Source organism: Vidua chalybeata, chromosome 3 (assembly GCF_026979565.1).
Source record: "Vidua chalybeata isolate OUT-0048 chromosome 3, bVidCha1 merged haplotype, whole genome shotgun sequence".
NCBI classification, from domain to species: domain Eukaryota; kingdom Metazoa; phylum Chordata; class Aves; order Passeriformes; family Viduidae; genus Vidua; species Vidua chalybeata.
In genome coordinates this window covers 89,342,138-89,364,897 of record NC_071532.1, presented here as the reverse complement: position 1 = coordinate 89,364,897, position 22,760 = coordinate 89,342,138, and the positions used below count along the sequence as shown (strand labels likewise).

The window sequence follows — 22,760 nt, the reverse complement described above, 5'->3', positions numbered from 1 at the left end:
ACAGCTCTCTGCTATTTCTGTTTGGGTAGGCAGATGGCATTTCACCTCTATGGAACGAACTTTCCCTAGCACGTTACTTGAGTGTTTCTGTGTGAGCTCAGTGCCTCTCTGTAAAACTGTCTGAGATGAAAATATGTAATTAAAGGAGTGCAAGTGAAGAGTATATGAAATTCTTTTGTTCTGACACTTAACTAGCTGCACAATACTCAGTGGCATAGTCAAACTATTTTTCATGCCTATAAAATAGCAGGTTTTGAGCACAGATTAGAGAATCTTTCTTGATGAGCTGCTAAAACACTATCAATGAAGCTATTGTCCAAGACTACTGAGTAACCTTGGACTGTAGTAAACTCAGAAAGAGTGAGTCTGGAAGGAAGGTATTCAACTAACTTTATGTCATATAGGACTTATTTATGACTTTTTATCATCTGTCCTATTCAAATAACTCATAGCAGATCTTCACAGCTTTTTAGCCTTGCACTGAAAGAAAACAGTACCAATGCTTGAGGCAGGTTGAAAACAGTGCTGCAAACAGCAGAGGGCAATAAGGGAAGAGAAAGCTGACTTGGTTTTAAAATACTCCCTCTTTAGAGGCTTTTTTTCATAAGTTCTCTCTCTTTTTTTTTTTTTTTTTTTTTCCCAATACACTCATGGAATGAGTTTCTGAGATATTTAATTATTATGGTAATATGTAAATATTTATGTAAACTTAAAGCTGATTAAGGTGCTCTTGTGCTATGTGAAATAGCACAAGCATCAGCAGAGAAATACAAAGTAACAAATTATCTTGCATTTCTATGCTTGCTAGCTATTGGGCTTTTTCACCTTCCAGGTGCCTATCCCCACAGATTAGAATTCAGTGGAATTCAGGGGTAGTTTCTGTACCTTGGCTTTCCTGAACACTGCTACACCCTGAGTAGCAAGAGGCATGGTCTTTTATGTTACTCTGAGGAACAGCAAATACTGAAGTTCGTCTGAATTCCATCTATGTTAAGCCAGTGGGATCTGGAAGGTTTAGTACATGGCAGGGAATTAGGAGTCCAAGTTTCTCATTCAGTGTCTGATTTACTATAGGGCCTTTAACGACTTCTGTTCTGCACTTCACTTTCTTTGTGTCAGAGATGAAAATGGTAGTAATTCTTAGATCTCTGGGGTATCACAAGGTTTCATTTGCTCATACAGTCTTGAACTCAACATGCAGAATGCTATGAATTGATTTCTGATACAACTGGCTGTCAGTGAGATTGACCTCATATTTGTCAATTTAATGGATTTGTTTTACCAGAAATAATGTTTATGTTCAGGTCTTTTTCACATGGACCAGCACAGGAATGGGAATAGGCCTGGTCAAAGACCAAACATATGTGCTTAAACCTTGCACCTTTAGGCATTGACATCCATGGCTGTAAATGATGTACTTGTCTGAACTGGGTAGAACACAGGACTGTTGAAACCATAATATGAGAAAAAAGTAGCCAAACTCTGAACTTTTAAGCAACTTTTTATTTAATTTTTGCCTGTTGATAAAAAGAATAAGAAGTACAGAAAAACATTGCCACTTAATATCAACTTTTGCCCAAGTAAAAGACAGGACCATACTCTCAATATGAATTGCACTTAAGACAAAGAACCAGCCATAAGTAAATGTCCAGATCTTCAAATTTTCAGAGTTAAATATTAAAATTATCGAAAGTGAAATGGTTTTTGCATTTTTTTTCCCCCAGCATTGCATTACCAACTTCAAACAACATTCCAGGGGGGATTACTGTATTATGTATTACTTCCCTGTTAGGTGCTGCCTCTGTACTATCAGACTGTAACTGTGGTAACCCATGCACAAGAGACAGTGATAAAGCTCTGATTTGTTATGTTGTAATTATCATGCAATGCTGTAGAAATAATTATTTTGGTAGGTACTGTAAATCTTCCAAATGGGAAGAAAATACAATCAATATGATGTTTCCTTTAAGCCTTTAATTTATAAGCCTTGCCTTTTAGGTGTCTGAGGCCAAAACTAAGAAAACTTGAAATTCTGTATTCAGGAAGAAAACAGAAGAAATTTATACTGTATTCTTTTCAAAACCAGTGCAAGAACAATGAAGATCTTTGTAGAGAGGTTTTCATTTGCATTTATGACAGGATGATACATCTTTAGCAAAAATTAAAATTATACAAGCTACAGAATCCAGAGCTATCTCTGCAACACATTAAAATATATGAAGAGCATATGTTGCATCACAACAGAGGTTTTAGATGAACCTTGGAAGCCTATATCTTAAGGTAGTTAATAAAATCACCTGGTCTTAGAGAAACTGAAGGCCACCTAGCATCTCCCTTTCTCTGTGTCCTAATCTAAGTGTCTAAACATAGCCCTCATAAAGAAGTACTGCAATCTCAGCTCCTGCCACTGCACTGGTAAGAGCTTGAAAGCATATTCTGCCAGTTTTGGTCACTGCACTCTCACCAGAAAGGTTCAATTCTGTCTGAAAGTGTCCAGAGAGCAGCAACAAGGATGGTTGCAGAAGTTCTTCAAATGACTGAGAGTAAAAGATAAAGAACTCTGAAGTTCTGAGGAAATATATAACAAAAATCCTTACATATGTGAAGCATTGCCAGGAAAAAAAACTTCCTGCCTATCTGCAGAAAAAAAAAATGTATATAAATAGCAGCAAAATAAAAGTAGATTAGAGATGAGCAGATTTTTTTTTTTTGTAGGGAAGATAATTTAACTGTGCAACACATTTAAGAGATGTGTGGTATCTTCAAATATAACACATTTTCAAATGTAAACTTGACAACAGTTGCTTAGGTGTAATCTTGCTGTAGTTCTGTTGCACTAGAGACATAAGACAAGATTTGTGGAGTGAAGTGATATATTTTATGAGATCAACTGATATAGCTGGAAGATAGACAGAAGCTTTCAGGCACGTCATCCTTCTCAGGATCTAAAGAAGCATCTGATCTCAAAAGCTTATGTGCCTTAAAGTCTGTGTATTTTTTTCCCCAGCTGTTTTAGCAAGTTTAATGACTATAGGAGAGTGGCTTAACTCTGGCAGATTCCATTTCAGATTTGGGCAACCTCTTGAGGACCTTTTTAGCTCAATTTTTTAACATTCTCTGATCTGTTTAGTATATCCAAATTAAGCATTGTGCTATATCCTGACAGATTAGGAGACTTTGAATCTTCATCTAGATGTGCATGATGGATGGATAATTGTTTGCAGGGAAGATCCTTTGATGTACAGTGAATTGCATTCTTGTCTTAGAAAAAGTATTGTGGTTTTGGAAAATGTTGTGCATCAGTTTTTAAAGATCTTTGGGTGAATGAATTTAAAAATCTAAATAATTCAAAAGCTTTTGATTGCACCAGTCAGGGTTTGACTTCCAAAATTATTTTAAAAATTACTTTTCTGCTATTTTCTTACACTTAATTATGGTATTTTTAATTCAGCAGCTTATGAATTTAGTGTAGATTGATTTGCCTCATTTCTAAAAGTCTTTCAGTTTGAAAAAGAGTGACATAAAATATACAAAACAAGCTTTAAAGGTACATCTTATAAAGTGCCTGCTATGTGCTGCTTTTGATCGTCATCAAAAATGTAACAGTTAATACAGTAAAAATTACTTTTATTAACTTAATTCAAATCACAGTTACCCAGAAAATTGTTACAGATTCTCTGCAGATGCAATAGATATATTAAATCCAGCAAAACATTTTATAAAATTATATTTATACAGCTTACAAACTTCTGTGTTGTAGTAATTTGATTTAAGCATCATGCTATTATAAGAAAAGAAATAAACTTTTACAGGTATAGATGTGTATTGCTGTAGACTAGAGCCAACGGCTTTAAAGAGAAATGAAGAAAGTTGTATGAGCAGTTAGTGAAGATTAACTACCAGAGAAGTAAGATGCTTTATATATTGTATTATTTCCCACACTGCAGTCTGTGGAATGCTATTCTTTGTATCAAGAATCTGTCTACATGTACCCTCTTGTTTCCACTGTAAAAGAAAACACATGGTTCTTGCACTGAACTGCATATTCAGATATTCTGTGTTAAACAAAGGACACAAACATTTCCTTAATTCCACAAAGTCAAATGTTTTCCTCTTAAAGCATTTCCTAAGTCATTTCCATCTCACTAACTTGTCTTTCCAAATTCAGTTTGCCTTGCAGTGTGGAAGAATCATCACATGCGGACCGTTACCAACTATTTCATAGTGAATCTTTCTCTGGCTGACATTCTGGTCACAATTACTTGTCTTCCAGCAACTTTAGTTGTGGACATCACAGAAACGTGGTTCTTTGGGCAGACCCTCTGTAAAGTCATTCCCTACTTACAGGTATTATTTTTCTGTTTGTGTACACATTACCCATGTTATGAAAACCAGAAATGACAATAGCATCTTCCTAATACTTCTAATCCAATGGAAGTCCATACCTGATACCTAGTAGGTATCTCAGAGTACATGCTGAGACCTAAAAGACTGTTCCACTTGGAATATGATTATGGATAATAAAGACTGGTTTTCATACATCTGATTGTTGGACTTCGGCGATACATCTTTTGGGACATTTTTCTGATGCTCTTTACTTTTTGTGATTTTTTTTTTAATGATTCAGAAAGGATGTAAAGCAATTAAAATATCTGTAAATAGAAATAAAGGCATTAATACTCTCTCTGTATGGATCTGAACAGCTACACAAGTGTCCAGGACAGAGAATCCAACTTCTGAAGGCAGTATGGGCTTTTTTTATGTTTACTGAATTTGTGTCAAAGTATCCAGGTTCACTGGGACTTGATTAGATTGTCTGCCTTAAGCAATAATTGCTTCTCATTTAACCATGGGCTTAACTAGTTTTGAAATCATTTGCATCAAAATGATTGATAAATACCTTTTCTAAGAATAGGTGTATGGATGAACTGACTGGGTAAACTAGAATGACAAGTGCTTGGCTTTGTAGTCATTAAAATTCAGAAGAATTAAGCAGTATTCACAGTGTATGCAGATCATCAGCTCTGTGCCTCCAGCACGATTTAGATTTGCAGAAGATACCTCTATGGCCAAAGAACCACATTGTCAAAGGCCAAGGTCTCCAGCAGCTATGAGCTCTACTTGATACAATCAAAATCAAAACTTTTGTTTTTTTTTCAAAACCTCCATTCTAGTGAAAGAAAATCTGAAGTGTGAGTGATCACCAAGCATACAAATTGAAACAATAAAACTAAAGTGATAGGTTATTTCCTTTACTGAATAAAAGGTAAAATGTCTTAGTCCACCTTAAGCTGATTGTTGTCAAGAACTTTTTCATGAGATCCTGAGTTTCATTGTTCTTGTAAAACTAAAAAGCAAAATGTTGGCTCTGGTATGCTAATATAACATAGAAACCAACAAACAAATTTTTCTACCAAAAAAAAAATTGACTGTCTAATGTTTTAAAAGCTTTTTATCAGATAAAGTTTTATACATTCCCAGTTGATTACATTTTCTATTTCAAAATTTGATTTTGCAACACCTATTCTGTTTAGTTAGCATCTTAATGTGTGAATTGTCTTGTGGATTCTAGTAGGAGTACAGCAGATAAGGATATCTGTTTTAATTCTGTAAGAAGATATTTTAAAAGGAGTCCTTTTTGGGGGGAGTCTATTTAACAATTGCAGATAAAGAACTAACTATGTTGAAAATATAAATAATTTTTAAAACTCTGGGGGAAAAGTACAATAAATAATTTTTGAAACTCTGTGAAAAAGCCCTACATTTACATTTACATAATATTCCTTTTTCTTTAGACAGTTTCAGTCTCTGTGTCTGTCCTAACACTCAGCTGCATTGCTTTGGATCGATGGTATGCAATTTGTCACCCTTTGATGTTTAAAAGCACAGCCAAGCGAGCAAGGAACAGCATTATAATTATCTGGATTGTGTCTTGCATCATAATGATTCCTCAGGCTATTGTTATGAAGTGCAGCAGTGTGTTCCCAGGATTAGCCAATAAAACCACCTTGTTCACAGTGTGTGATGAGCACTGGGGAGGTGAGTCTGTCATTGACCATACAAGCTGAGTTTGTACTGCTATAAAGTAATCAAAATATCAGGAGATGTTAATATGAAGTCAAGTTGTATAAACATAACACAAAATATTCTTGATTATGTAAGCTTTCCTAGAACTATCATTTTTCAAATTTTGTGAAATTTCTGTGGATTTTTTTTGTGTTGTTGAGCCTTAAAGTACATTTTAAATGAAGTTTAAATGAATGAGGCTGACCATGTTAATGCTTCCCACAGAGTAGAAATGTTCCCACCCTTCAATGCTTATGCTTATATAATTCTGTGACTGATGTACATTGAAGGTTTACAAAGACTTCAGTACTTAGCCTTAAGAAGTAACTATGCAAGAACAGATTTTCTGTTTTCCTGATATTTTGCTAATTGCTGGCATTTGAGTAGTGTTTATAGGTATCTCCTGGGAGTTCAATGCAAATTATGTGTCATTTACAGAGATGTCATCAATATAGGGTAGTGAGTTAATTTAAAATTTGAAATTTGTCATGGATAAAATAATTTAAATAACTTTGTGAAAGTAATCGGTTACAAATTAATCTATACAAGAAGTGAAACCCTGCCTTTCCAGATTAACTTTGAATCTAACGTGTTCTGTGTCTGACTGAAGCTGTAGGAAGCTGTAAGGATTGCCAGGGAGTAACTACTTCTATTTTGTCTTCGTTCACAGCAAGTGGTGTGAGCCGCCCACTCGAATGGTTAGGGCTCGACTCTGGTGGGCCTTGGCACACCTCCAATGCTAACAGAGTGCATGAGTTACATGCTGTGACTCTGACACTGGATATAATGGCCATCAGTAATACCATTATTCACACACAGGAAAATAAAGCCAAGTTTGCCAAAACATATAACTAAAAGGTGGCTGTTTAATAGCCTTGAGTCCGGCTGAAACACAATCAGATATTCTCCTAGAGCTGTCTCTGTAGAAGAAGATTCCAGTCCTGTGAACAATTGTGATAAAATACAACTGGCTCACGTGTGCTTAATTATCATGATAAATTAGCTTAAACAGCCTTAACTGCTAAGGGCTCTTCCATGTGCTATTCTGGAAGCTCCTTTCCTGCTAACGGCTTTCACCAGAGGATTCATGAGAAGACACTGGGTATCACATTCCCTGTTCTTTATCTCCTTCATCCCTGTTAGTCTTCTGGGACAAGGCAAGGGGGCAGAGGTGGCCACTAGCTCACTGGTACTCATTGCTGACAAAGGTGTGCTCTAAGTTTGTAGCTGAGAGGAAGTCTCTGTTAAGCTGTATTGTGCTTAGTGTTTCATTGGAGAGGGCAAATCTGCTCTTCTAGTGATCTTCCTTCATCTGTGAAAAATTTTGTATCCCTTTCTGCTGCAGGATACTGCAGTAGTTATGTGACAATTTTCTTTCATAGCATTCATTCCAAGTACAATTTTTGTCCACTCATTTTGGCGCAGAAGCAATTATTCATGCCTTTATCACTTCAGGGTTAACTCTGCAGCAAAGATTCTTTTAATCTCAGCCTAGGAAATGATGTGCTTAATTAATTAGGAAGTCAAGAGAGCATTTCATCAGGGAATGTAATCTCAGAATTTCCAGATCTGCATTGGCCACTTTTTGATTCCCAATGGGAAAGTGTTGCTTTTGAGCTACAGAGTCTGTAGTAGGTTTAGAACTATTTTAAAGAATGCATCTTGTTCAGTTGTGCTGAAGTAGTTGCAGCCTGAGGTGAGGCACCCACTATACAAAAAAAACCCCAGCAAGAAACAACCAACCCAAACTGCCATGTGCTTGCAAGACTCTACTCCTATGGAGTGTATTTGTTTAAATTTAAGTCTACTGGTCTTCAGATTATGATGTGAGCCTTCACTTGGATGTTTGGAGAGATAGACGGGGATTATAATAAAGGCAAGTACTCGTGTATAGAATCAATTTTTTTGTGTCTGGCTTCAGAAAGGGAGAGCAAACACTCCAATTTCTTAAAATGATTATTTATATTGAGCATGAAAAGAATAATTTTATATTAAAAAGTTTTCTGAAATGGGAAAGTTTTCACTCCACTGAAAGATAAGAATCCTATTTTTATCTTGCTGCCTTTTTCATGAATAATTCTTCTAATGGCAAAACACCATCATTGCACCAGTCTGCTGATGCATTTCAGATATCCTTAAAAAAATCTCCATGTTCTAATAATAACTCATCATAGTAACTTGAAGGAAGAATCTTTATATGCATTAAATTACAAGCAGATTTCTCAAAATCATGGAATTGCCCAGTAAAAGTAGAGTTAATTGTATTTTATCAATGAGGATTACACATATACATATACATCCCTTTCAGACTATACAGAATATAGTGTAATTAAAAAATAATTTCCATTCTGTTGGAAGTGTCTAAGGACTCTGAGCTAGTTCAAAGCATAGAACATGTAGTTTTTCTACTGAAAAATAGGGCTTGAAATCACAAAGGCCCTGAAAAAGAAGAACAAAAGAAAAGGGTAAGGCATTGATTTGAAAAGAGTGGTGAACCTTAAAGCTGGAAGAAGAAACATCTAGTATTTTTAAAGAAAACAGCTATATTTTTGTTGGATTTTGTTTTGCCTCTTTTGACTATACAAATATAGAGGGTTAAAGAAAGAGCTGTCTAGGAGAATATTGAAGGAGAAAGAAATCAATGCTGCTACAAATAACCTATATTTGCAAAGAGAAAGTGGAGATGTAGACATTGCATACACTCAAGAGACCCTGAGAAAGTCCTCAATTTCGAGAAAGAAAGTATTTTGGGTGTTTATTGCTTTGTTTAGAACTGTATACAATTAATGCTGTCTAAAATTACAGTTCATCTGATAAAATCTTTGCAGAATATCATGTACACCATATGTTCTGAGGATGTTAAACTGGGAATGTTAAAGACTGGGACTGCAAAAAGAGGATGCTTAGTAACAGTTTCCAAAATGTTTTGGAAATCTGTTGTAATTCTGGGACCCCAGGGCCATTGAAGCATGAGGTGCTATGGAAGAGTAACTGGAAGCTGTGTCCAGGAAGATGTCAGAGATGCCAAAGCAGGAGACAACACTGTACCCTACACAGATGTAGGACCAGCTGCTGGAGACCATAAAGGTCTGATGAGTATCTGGAGGGAAGTTCTGATCAGTACTGTGACACTTGAGCTCCTCAATGGTGAACAAACAGTCGCCACCCTGCCTAATGAGATTTGAGCATGCTGTTGGAAAGCTGCCAGTGACTGCAAATGGAGCAATAGTTCAGCCTAAAACAGGGCTCAATTTCTTTATAATTGCTTCTGGCATTCCTGAATGTAAAATTCATTGCCAATTCTAGGCTGAGGGTTTTTCATCTTGAGTACTGTCTAATAACAATATTTTATTTGGGAATGCAGAAGGATCCAACATGTGACCTATGCAGGCTCACTTAAGGAGCCAGAGTTGGCTACAGCTCTATAATAGTCTGTAATTGCTGTACTGAATTTGATGATAAAGTGCCAAAATAAAAGAAATGTATATTAAAATGAGTTCACCATGTGTCCAAGTCAGCTAAGTACGTTGTCTTAGAGCTGTTCAAGAAGAGAGTGTTAGCCAAAGTGCATTAGCCAAGTCCTTTGCAAATGATAAAAAGAATATGGAGATAATTCTTTCCCAAAACTGCATGGCTGAATGGAAACAAAGGGAAGACTTTGTGTTCCTTTTCCTCTTAGACTATTCATACAATAGTACAAAACCACATTGTCTTAATTCTGGAAAACAAATAGCTGGAAATTGCAGTACTACAAGAAGCTTTATACATCCTGTTTATCAAAGTGTTCAGAATTTAATTAAAAACTCGTGGGATATTTTAATGTAGAAGGAAGTCAGAATATTTCTAATATTAAAATTAGGCTGGGTGTTATTGTAAGTTGATAACTCAAGCACAATATATTAGGTTTCAAGATGTAATTTTAGTATTAGCTAACCCTAAGTACTCTGACATAGGAACTTAGCTTGGAAGCACTGCATTATGTGGTTGATTTTATTGGGCTATGGGCACCCATTCTCAAACATCCTTAATTATTAAGCTTTATTTGAAAAATATACTCTTTTAGTTGCATTGCTCCTCTATGTTGGTAACTCCAGAACCTCATAGGTATCTTCCTGAGAGTAGGGAACCTGGGAACTCTACTGATGCTCAACAAACTTGATAGTCTTGTTTTTCCCTGTTCTTAAGGAAACTGTCAGGGGTACTAATTTTGTTAAGCACTATGGCTAAAGAGACTATTTCATATCAAAACATTTTGAGTGTTTATTTCAATTTGATTACGTATGCATATGTATACATGTATGCATATATGTTTTTACACAAATATAGTAAAATTCTGGCAAAAATCCAGAAGCCATAGTTTCAATCTACCAATTTCAGGCTGGGACTGGAAGACCATGTGGAGAGGGGAGCTTTAGAAAAATTGAAGATGTGTTTAATAACCACTACAGTAGACAAATGAAAGCTTGTTTTAATGTACTGATCCTTTATCGGGTGGGGTAATTACAGTGTATGAATGCTCATCTGAATCCAGTCCAGCCCCTATGACCACCTGTTTATGTTTTATTCTCTCTTTTCAATAGACTAGCAGCCAGAGACATGAAAGTCATTGTTTTATTCTTAAAGAGGTGGTTACTCCAGCTAAGAAAAATCTCCCCCTGTCCTGAAGTCCAATATGTGACCACAGAAGGCAAGGACACTTTTCTCCTCTTCTGCTTGGCAGTAAGAGTTTCAGCCATCCCAGTCAGGCAGGACCACAAACTGATTGATGCTTGTATTCAAGGAGCCTGGAACTCACTTGATAAATGAATAGTATCCTTAGCCAGCCCTCCTCCTTCTTGCTGCTGTGACTGTCAAACAGCTTTAAAGCTTTTCTTTGGCTTGAGAAGCTAAACAGAGTCATGTTTCTTAGGGAAAAGTTCTGCAAGGGGCTTTGCCCTGGGTGGAGGAGGGACAGGTTTCCTTTGATGTTTAGCAGCTGGCACTTTCCAGGTGGCTAAACTTCAAAGGCAAGTGTTAGGATCTTCCTCCAACCTGGTCCTCAGTTCTTTGTAGATAGCTAGGCTCATTTAATGTTTTCCTTTACTTGGAATGCTAAATTGGAAGTCATAAACTCCAGATGGCCTTTTAAATATGTACCGTCCTTCTACCTGAAAGGGGCCCGGCTGCCAGCAGAGCATTGATGAGGCAGGTGGCACCTCCTCCTGAGCAGAAAGAATGTACTTTCAATTCTGACCTCCTGTGATCCCAGTAAGTCACGTTACTCCAGTTTCTCCTTAATCTCTCCACCTGTGAAGCATGTATGTCAATCCTTCCCTGGATAGCAGGACTGCTGTGAGGCTGCATTTTCTGGAATGCAAAAGCAACTTTGAGATCATCGATCAACATATAATCTCAGGTTAATGCCAATTATAAAAAACCTGCCCCAAATGGTCTGGCTCCCCCAGGGACATGGACAAGAGTTAGCTGCAGCTGCTAGTTAGGAGCTGGTAAGCTGGTTTGCTACAGGATCTTAGAGCAAGTAAGAAGTCAAATACTACTCTGAATTTTTTGAACCCTGACCTATCAAATGTCAGTGGCAGCATCTCTATTACCTTTACTGGGAAAGAACACTGGCTGGATTTTGCTGTAGCAGGTTTCCATCTCCTTGATACTGAAGGTTTTCTGGGTGTACCATGGTCCTATGGCAAGCGTGAGATTGCTTGAGTCTGCATTTGAGAGTGAGCCTGGAATTTACATTATGGTGTTCTCCTCACTGCTGTGAGAGTTGTGGGGCAAGTCTTTGTATATCTTTGTCTGAACAAGCTCTGAAATTCTCCTGGCATGCTCTTCTTTAATAGGGTCCACAGTCTCAGTCACTTTAAAAGGCAGAAAATAATTTTCATGCACCAAAGTTTTGATCTCATGCAACTCTTTTTTTTTCTCTTTTATTTTTTTTCACCTTTTTTCTTTTTTAATTTTTTTTAATTAAAAAAGCAATCAGATCTTGCACATCTGATCATCCTGAAACATTTGGAAATTCTGGAAATTAACATAAAATTTCCATCTTTATCCAAGGTGCAATGCTTAGGATGACCTTGCAATTTAACTGTTCATGGGGTGCAGTTTCTCTTCTGCTATGTGTTGTTACTGTCCAAAATGTTAGTTCCTTTTCTGAGGCCATCCACAGATGTTAAGTTGTAATTAGTACCAACAACTGGTAAGAGCACATTACAATTAATGTTATGAAATAGAAGACAAGCTTTCAGGCACTGCACATTCTGGTATAATTACTGATGGAGCTTAAGATGCAGCAGACTTAAAACTCAATACACTCAACAGCACTTCTGTTTTCTCTAAGCAAATAACATTCATAAATTGTCTTTTGAAAAGAGATACATGGGAAATTAGATATAACACTACCAAACTCATTATTGTTAAATCTGAGTTTAAAACCATCTCGGAGATTTCCTAGGTTTAAAGCACTTGAATGTATTGATTCTATTTTTAAAATTTAATCATAATCATTAATTACTCATCTTTATCAGATATATTCTGCCACCAACAAATGATTTATGAAATGTGTGTCTCTCCTCCCATCATTGTCCTGTGCCCTGTAGTTTGCAGTCGCAGTCTTTGTAGGTGAGGGATTGTGCAGTTTACTTAGGGCTACATAGTAGCCTTTGCAGAATTAAAACTAATGACACTTACACAACCTTTCAGTATGTCAAGGATGAGGTAGGTTGGCTGATTAATTACCTTTTTTTAGATAGCAAAATTTTTCACTTATAGAAAACATTTCATTTTTAGATAACAAAATTAATCCATCACTGTTTTAACAAAAAGTAAAACTTCTTAAGACTCCATATGTAAAGTAATAATATAAGAAATCAGTAATGTGATATAGGAGATCCTTGGGATAAAAAGCATGTTTCTAATAGAATGTATCTAGAAGTGATTAAAAAACCAATCTTGACCATAATATTATTTGATACAACTTTCTGTTATGTTGAAAAATATGCATATCTATATGAATAATTTTTCTTAAGGTGATTTTGAAATGTACATATATTTAAACACACCTTTCCTATTTGAATTCTCTTTCCAGCTGAGGTTTATCCCAAAATGTATCACACATGCTTTTTTCTGGTAACGTACATGGCCCCACTGTGTCTTATGGTGTTGGCCTATTTGCAAATATTCCGAAAGCTGTGGTGTCGCCAGGTAAGTCACTTAGCACTGGCTCTGTTTACTTGCTCTCGCAACTTTGTGCAGATTCCCATGTACAGCCTCTTCCTTTATAAACTCCATTTTGTCACTTAGGACTTTGATTTTTCCATCCATGCAGCCACCTTGGATAGGCACTGAGATGTATTGAAAAATGAAGGCAGGCAGAAAGTAAACTGCTTTCTCGTGTCTGTGAAGGGCTTTCTCTTAGAGAAAAAGAAAGCAAAAGGCAGCTGAAAAATTGATTATAGGTAGAAGAAAAATCTCCCTCACTGTATCTGAAATGCTTACCAAAATACCTTAGGTGACCTTATTTATGCTGCTAAAATCTCCTGTAGCAGTCAAAATTTAAGATTGACCTTCTCATTTTGTTAGTTTTATTTTTATTTTTCTTACTCAGGTTGATGGCAGGTCCAATCTGAACAAAATGTAAACTAGAAGATCCAACTATCAGTACTGGAAGACTGGAATTGCCTGATGTGAAGCTGGCTGCTACCAATAACATTTGATGTGAATGGCAAATAATTGACACAATTTCTAATGTGAACATCTTTTTTCTCCAAGATTCAAATAAAAAAATACAGGGAAAAAAACCCAAGAATACTAAATAAACAAAAGAACAACCAAGCAGACAAAGAAAGAAATTTTGAATTTAGGTGGCGAAAAATGATGCCATTTTCTTGAGTAATCTTTAAAAAATCATTTTGTGTGTATGAACTGTAATTTGTCATGCACCAGTCTATGGTGCTCTCTGATGTCTTCTGCTTTGTCCAGGATTTATCTATAGCTGTAGTCCACCACTAGCTGCCCTGTCATTCTGAAAAGGACAAAATACTCATCCTGTTGAAGAAATAATTCAAGATATTGCATCTCAAGTGGCTCTAACTTAGTTCATATCTCCATTGACATATGGGCATGAATCACTTCTCTCTCACCAGCATGTTTGATACCATCCAATTTTGAGGCTGTCCTGGGCAGGGGATAATACCTGGCCCATCAGGAACATTTTTCATGCAGTTCATATTGATCCATCAGAGAAATCACAGATAGACTTTATATTTCTGAATATACATATGATAAAATTAAAAATTAAATCTTATAATGATAGAATATATATCTTGCAAGTAACTCATATACAGGAAATACCAAATTCACTTTAAGACTTTTTGTTACCATCCATAAGTCATATATGTCACTTCTAATCAGATTAGGTTAAACCAGAATTGCTTTTTATCCTGTTTGTCAGCTTTAAATTATTATATTTCCTTTTAATTTCTTAGGTTCATAAGATTAAATAACAAGATGGCTTGGAGATAAAATTTAACCTTTACAGTTTGAGGGGACTCTTCTCCAGAGCAAAGGATTTCTTGCTTAGTTTTGTTATTAAGTTCAGTCTAAACATAGTTCTAATATGCTCTGCCTTGCTGAAACTATCCTGTATCACCCAATGACTTTATCACCATAATCCTTTTCAGCCTTTTCTTTTATACCTTCTTTACAATCTGCCTACCCCCTCAAGCTCTTAATTTAACTAAGTTAATGCAAAGCAGTTGTTCTTAAGCTACACATAGTTGAAATTGCTGGCTCAGAAGCAGAGCAGAAGTTGAATGATTGAAAACCAATCTTTTTCTTTTTGGCTTCTCCCCACCTCCACTCCCCAGTTGTTTTAGCTGGTCTATTTGTTCTTCACAATGTTTCTTCTCCCTATTCTGCACACTGGCAAGGTTAGGATGATCCTTTGTTTTTCAGTGACAAAAAGAGAAATTCTACTACAGGCTTAGTGCTACCAGTGCTGCCAAATTACAGCTGTCTCTCTGCCTGGCATGGATGGTAGCACTGTGTATAAGAGGCTGCACTAAGTGAAATTAAAACCAGTGCACATCTATTATCAAGTGTGACTTGGCTGCAGGCATCAGGCACTTTCCTAAGTGCAGCAGGTGTGCTGTAATCAGCCATGTAGCACAAATGATAGAAGTGCTCTAAATGTATTCTTTGGTAACAGTTTCAATAAAAAAACCATGCTGTTTATCAGAAATTCAGTTAAATATGGTGATCTTATTGCAAGGTACAATGAGCCTTTCAGATGTACATGATAGAAAAAAACATGACAAAAAGTAGATGCTTTCTATGCCCTACATTCTTTCTAAAGGTTATTTTTTAAATGCAATGTGTTGTGCATGCAAATTTTCAGATGAAAAATAGAAGACTGAATTGCAAGTTATTGTTGCCATACTTTGTGTAATAGCTCTTAAAATTTCTGATTGTATAAATCAAGGAGATTTTTGAATTAACTATTCAACTTTATAAAGACAAGTACAATCATGCAAAAATACTAGAAATTTTGAGTAATTAATTTTAATTATTAGCAAGGAATTAGTAATTTAGTAGTCTATGTTCTTGTGTGGATTTTAAGTAGATTAAAAACAGCTTCTGTACAAATAGAACTGAATTAACTGAATATGATTAAAATGTTGATATACAATTTGTGATATCAAGTTCCTAGTATGCTTCAATTTTCTGATGTCCAAATGCATTGACACTAAAGAACATTTGTATTAATAATTAAGAACTTTATCCATTTTCTTTTTGGTAGTTGAAATATACCCTTCCAATCTTTCCAAGTTGATATTACATTTGAGATTTTCTTTGGTTATAAGCCCCTTGATAACTCTCTGAGGGGGTAGAGAAAAGGTGCATAAGAAAGTAAAACTCTAAATATTAGTACTTGTTTATTCACAGCTAATAGGCTTTTCATAAAATGTTGGAATTACACAAATGCTTCAAAATTATCTCTCTGATTGATTAATTACCAACAAGCAAATATATGCATTATGCTCCCATGTGTCCAATTGTGTATACTTGTACATACATAATCATAGAATTATAGAAACATTTATCTTGAAAAAGGCCCTTAAGGTCATTGAATTAAACCATAACAACCATTGAATTCAACCATAACAACCATAACATTGCCAAGTCCACCACTAAAGCATGTTCCTAAGTGCCACATCTACTTATTTTTTAAATATCTCCAGGAGTGGTGACTCAACCACTTGCCTAGGCAGCCTGTTCCAAGGCTTGGCTACCCTACCTGTGAAGAAATTTTTCCTTATATCCAATCTAAACTACCCCTGGCTTAACTTGAGACCATTTCCTCTCATTCTGTCACTTCTCTGCTACACCCCACAGCCAAGTAGGGTAAATCCCTTGCAATAGTACTGATGTGCAATTGTCAAGCTGGTAATTACTGATTTCAGCTGTGTGAGTGGGAATCCACAGTAGAAGTGCAAGGGGCTAAGTTGTTTTAAATCCATGGATACATTAGTAAAAACTATATGCTATAACTTATCCCCAGTTTTGCTTCAGGGATTTCCTGCTCATTACATGGCAAGTTTGCCAAAATGTTTCCAATAGTTGTAAATCATGTTTAGGGGTGTACATAAAAGCTGAACTAAGGGCTTGTCTGAAGATATTCACACACACACACACACACACAAAATCACATCCCCCAGCCAACAGATAAATAAATAGAGCAAAACCAAAAACCAATAAAAAAACCCCCACCCAACCCCACAAAACCCCACCAAAACCCCAGCATAGTAGGTTTTCTAGAACTATTCTGAATGTGTATGCTTTTTAGTTTACTTTTATCTTTCTTAAATAAATACAAAAAAATTCATTATTTTCTGGTCAGTATGTCTGGATAAGCCCTATATAAAAAAAAAGTTAAAACAGACAATGTGAACTTTTCAGATGCTTTTGAACTTGAAATATTTCACATGAGATTAGTCACCCTACACACAATTGTACTAAACATAAATAAAACTGTATTTCTAGCCAAAAGGTTTTCGCACTCTATGACATTGAAAATATTATAAATGTAATTGTAATAGGGTTCTCTAAGAAAGTTCTTGACATCTGCAGTCTTTCACATTTCACTGCAGGCAGGAAGTAATTTAAAAGAACTGAAGTAAAATTGTTTTACTTGGCTTGTTTTATGTGAGGGCACAGAAAACAAAAAACTTTTTCTTTTTTAATAGTATGGTTCTACATGCAACTCATTGCAACATGTCTTTGACTAATCTAATTCTTCCTGTGTCTTGGGCACTTTTCCATGATTTCCCTCAGTTTAGAAGAATTTTGCAGAGAGATCCACACTTCAGCTGTGAATATTTCTTTAGCTACTTCACTGTCATCTGGGTTGCATATATGGAAGTTTTATGGCACTTAAAGATATGCAAGCTTTAAATCCTTGTTTTCCAGTATTAAAAAACTGTTTAGTATCTTATATTAGCAGCATATTAATGGGAAAAACTACTTTGCTACACAACAAATAATTTAATGCAGAACTTTATAGCAATGTAAGTGCAGCAATAGGGTTGGTCATTTTGATAGTCTGAAGACACAAGCAAGACAAGGTATGTGGAAAGTAAAGAAAATTTGAGGACATCTGTTGATATTTGTGTATAAAACAAATTTTTTATGCAGTCCCTCTAGTGTGTCTGAAATTCAGTTTGTTTCCTGCAGCTACATCAAATAATTTAATTTAAAAATCCTTTTTATCCATGTGAACTTACATTGTGTATATCAAGGTATCTATCTTTCTTGTTATACCTGCAGATAAAATTTGTTTTAAAAAATGTTTTTCAAAATGCCCCTTATTTTGTCTGCCTTAGATCCCAGGAACTTCTTCTGTTGTTCAGAAGAAATGGAAGCCTCAGCAGCCTTCAGCACAGCCCCGAGCGCTGGGACAATCAACAAAGTCAAAGATTAGTGCTGTGGCAGCTGAAATAAAACAGATTCGTGCAAGAAGGAAAACAGCTCGTATGCTAATGGTCGTCCTTCTAGTTTTTGCACTTTGCTACCTACCAATTAGCATCCTCAATGTCTTGAAAAGGTAAAGTTTATCTCAAAATATAAACACTTGGTAAAACTTTCTGTCTAAAACCAGAAATCTCTGTTACAAGATTCCTTTTATTCTGACAGATACTTTTGAAGGATAAGCTTACTTGTTTCATGATAAAGAAGTGGAAAATAATCATACCATTGCAAGAAAATATTATATATAACATATATATGTATATATATAACCCTTCCCTACTACTTAAACTAGAGGCCAGATTGTGGAACTCTTATTGACAAGATCTGCCTCATGAAAATGATCTAACCTATCTCCTCATTAAACCTCATCATTTACATGGGATTACAGCTTGTTTGCTGTAAATGCCCCCGTGGAAGTGCAGTCACCTAAAGCAGCAGCTGAAGGTTAGCAGCAGAGAGCAGTGTTGTGGCTTGGCTCCAAGGACTGTGAAATGCTGAGTTCAAACCTAAGCTACTCATGTACAGTTTTGAGACCTTAGGCTAACCCTTCCATTGGTCCTATGAAGCCGTATTTTATTTTTTTATCTTTTTCTCTCTGTGCATTTAGTATGTAATTATGTACACTCTTGGTTTTTGTACAGTGCCTCAAAGACTGAGGCTTTGGTAAAGTTACACCTCATGAGCCCTCTGGAATAACAATAAATAATAGCAGAAGATTTGAATATCCTAAAAATAATGAGCATATTATTGGTGCTTTTTAAATTGGAGTGTTACTGGAATATTTTAGTTTTTAAGGGATAGTTTCAAGGTTTAAATACATTCCACTCAATTCTGGCCCTTCTCTAAGGCCTAATTTAAATACTTTTCATTCTCAAGTCCCTTTGTAGAAAATGTGGAGAGAAAACTATTTCAGGCCACCTACAGCGTGAAACAGAGGAAATACACAGGCTGCCTCAACAAGAGCACAGTCAGCTCAGAATTATATTTTCATTTAAATGGCAGAGTCTGGGAGATGCAGATTTCCCTGGAGGGCAGCAGCTGCTACGGTAGCCTCAGGTTTGGGGCCAGTTCAATGCCTTTTCATTTCCAGAGATATTTGGAGAGTGTCTTGGAGAGTGGGCCTAGAGCCAGGAAGCTCAGTGACAAGAGTACATCAAAAGCAACTTTTCCTGTCTTTCCTTGGCTTATCTGACACCAGATGACTTTAGTTACTTGGCAGAAAAGTTGTGCCTCTTCACCATAGTAAAGTCTCAGTTGTGCCAAAGCACCAAGACAGGAGGCTGAGGGTTGGGGAGAGGATTTCTGTCTCTCAAGTAAGAGAGCACTGCTGAATCAGCTTTTTTGTGGTACTGCAAATAAGTCATCAGAGATAAAATCAGGCTAGAAGTTGTAAAATCCTTTTAAATGAATTCTAATTTTGCCGTCTTTCAGGTTTTCTCTTCTCTTTCTGTAGGGTTTTGGGGATGTTTAATCATGCTGATGACAGAGAAACTGTATACGCCTGGTTCACATTCTCACACTGGCTTGTATACGCAAACAGTGCAGCCAATCCTATTATTTATAACTTCCTCAGTGGTAAGTTACAGTTACCTAGAATTCAAGTTTAATGTATAATTTCAATGCAATGAGCCATAGCAAAAATTAATGACCATGTAACTTCAGCTCAGCTCCTCCGGTGGGAGCTAGATCCTCTTCCTAGAAGTTTCCTAAGTATCCCATTACCCTCAGGCTGTCTACCAATAAGTAACCTAGAGTGTGCCAGGGCCTGAGTCCAAGTGCTAGAGTGTGACTGACTCTGATATTAATGTGGTAGAGAAGTTCCTGGCATGACTTTGACCTGAAACAATTGCCATTCCTCTAAACACTCCTGGATGCTCTCTGGCAGGTAGCACAGTCCGGGACCTGTCCCCACCTGACGTGTTATATTCAAGTATTGGGACTTGGAGGCTGTGAGTCTTTAATAGTACCTGCAAGGCCAGACAATGCCAAGTAGGGTCAGCTTCAAAGAACCAGCCAGGATGCTGTTCACTTACTAGTATAGATTTGTCTTAGTTTGTGTAATTTGGCTTGGAGAGCAGAATCGGGACTTGCAGCTAAACACAGGGAGGCAAAATTCTATTGATCCTCACTACTTATTGGCCCACTGCAGTTTTTTTGTGGTGTGTAGTATGAGAATGATCTGAACAATATCCTCTGAGCACCAAAAGCATGGGACTGTCAAATATTGTGAATCTTCTTTTAAAATCTCTTTATGATAAAACACAAATTAGCGATGCTCTCTCATTTCACATATCAGTAAGGATTCAAGCCTATATTTACTCAATTTTTTTTTGTTACATATGTAAATAATCAGCAGACTATCTATGAGGTAGTTTCATTAATCATTCTAGTTTGTTCTGTCTAGCCAAGAATAATTCAGTCTTCACATCACACCTCACATGTCTTCTTAGAAAGTTTGTCTTTTTTCTGTCTTTCTCCCAGATTATTAAAGTGTGATTTTCTGCTTCTGCATTAGAAGAGCATCTGGGTGGTTCGCATTAATTTTGCTTTAGATAACTCCTTTATATCCGAATCTATAAAGTTTGATGAAATGCGGTTTATAGTACAATTTTTTCATGAGTCATTTTTGTGGTTGACAGGGAAATTTAGAGAAGAATTTAAAGCAGCATTTTCCTGTTGCATCTTTGGCATTCGCAGCCACCATGACGAACGGTTCAACAGAGGTCGTGCCAGTACAGAGAGTCGGAAATCCTTGACCACCCAGATCAGCAATTTTGATAACGTTTCAAAACTTTCAGAACACGTTGTATTGACCAACATAAACACAATTCCATCAAATGGTACTGCATCTATTACCCACTGTTAGTATACTTGTCCCTATGCCTTTTGATCCCATGGAAGTAAATTCTAATTGTGCATCCATCAATATTGGGATCTGAGCACAAAGAGAGAAGGGTGTTTAAAATTAAGAACTGAATGTAAGAAAAGAAAATTTAAAAAAAATATTTTATAGAATATGCCATAACTTTGATTATATAATGAGGAAAGAAAATTTCATCACTTTTATTTCAAAAGTCATGTTGCAGATAGGGAGGAAGTAAAGCAGTCATATTTTATACAAATATATTCTTTGGATTTCTCCTTCTTTTAGACTCCTAAGTAAATAAAGAACAAATACCTGAAAGTATGAAAATTATTTTCCCTATCATTGGACTGTGTTTATGAACAGCTGTATTCTACTTTCATCTAATTAGCTGAAGTTGTGGTATATTTTATAACAAATATTTTAATCAAAATTGGGTGTAGAGATTGAACTACCGTAATGTCCTTTACTATTTCAAATTACCTGCTTAGCATGCATTCTGGTGTGAGTTAGGCTGATCAAATAAGAAATTCGTATTAATTTTTTTCCAAAATTTTCGGTTCTTTTTCATGTTAGATAGGCTATTGCACATTCTCAGGAACAGCTGGGAAGCCACTTTTTGCTTAATGTGGAAGGAATGGGGTTTTTCACCTGAATTCAGTAGTATTGCCATTCCTTTATGTATGGCACAAGCAAAGTTACAAATATGAGACGCATATGACAATGTGGCTGTAATGTTTTACCCTTTATTTCTCATTTATCATCATTCTCTTCTCTCTGTCCTCTGCTCATGGCAGAGAAGTTAGACTAGATGGTCTCTAAACTTCTCTTCAAACCCAAACGATCAATGATTCCATGACAGACTTGTAAACAGGACGTTGTGGTGCTCTGCTGGTCAGAAAGGCATCTGGATAAGGAACCACAGGGCAATTTACTAAGTAGTGCATATTAATAAGTAGTAGAACACGTGAAAATGTTGAAAAGTAAAAAAAAAAAAAAAAATCAAGATTTATGCATCGTAAATGCCCTTAGTTTTCAGTCAAGAAGCTTTCACTTAAAATTTACAGATGCAATTTGAAACATTCTCTGGAAGACCATTTTATTAATAGATTATCACCTGCATAGTGTTCAGAGAGAGAGAGATAATCAGAGAGTCACTTAGCCAGCCACCTGATACAAGCAGTAAAATTATCTTAAAATCTTTATTCTATCTGCAGATATTCCAGCTATGCTCAGCCCATTGAAGTCAGCAGAACTGCATCTCCACATACCTGGGATGAATGTGACTTCAAATATAGATGAAGCCATGAGGGTTTCTACAGAAGACACTGTCAAACCAGAGAATGCAGAGTGGGATAAATTTGTCCCTAGCATAACTAAACTTACTTCAATGGAGTTACAGCAAGGATGACTTTGGCTCAATACACTACAACTGCCAGAGTGTCACATGCTTTTAGCTGTGATACAGACTACAACTGGACAAAGGGGTTCCTTCAAAGTAACTGCCTATCCTCTTTCTTCTCAGTCTTACAGAAACCTACTTACCTCAGTATGAGCTAAAGAACATGTCTTTACAATTATTTTTAAAGATTGGACTATATCATACTTTGTAAATATTGTAGATATTTATTTTTATATATTTTAGATGCTGTGAAATGTTCAAAAATGTATCATATAAAGAAATCTAAGTATTTGAAAGAAGGCTCAAACATCATTTATTTATATCCTCTTTCTATACATGAGTGACTCATGTACAAGGAATGCTTACTTATGCACTAGTGATATTCTGGCATTACTTTGCACTTCT

At 36.1% G+C, this 22,760-nt stretch overlaps 1 protein-coding gene across 1 annotated transcript in view; it reads left to right on the top strand.

Annotated features, from left to right (window-relative positions):
• The window catches only part of HCRTR2 (hypocretin receptor 2), a 31,900-nt gene extending 9,536 nt beyond the window's left edge, over positions 1-22,364 (top strand). The window contains 7 exon segments of the mRNA XM_053939172.1: positions 4,169-4,347; positions 5,796-6,039; positions 13,151-13,266; positions 17,946-18,166; positions 19,544-19,665; positions 20,730-20,930; positions 22,171-22,364. Of these exon segments, the coding sequence (XP_053795147.1) occupies positions 4,169-4,347; positions 5,796-6,039; positions 13,151-13,266; positions 17,946-18,166; positions 19,544-19,665; positions 20,730-20,930; positions 22,171-22,364 (1,277 nt within the window).
• The last annotated feature ends 396 nt before the right edge of the window (positions 22,365-22,760 follow it).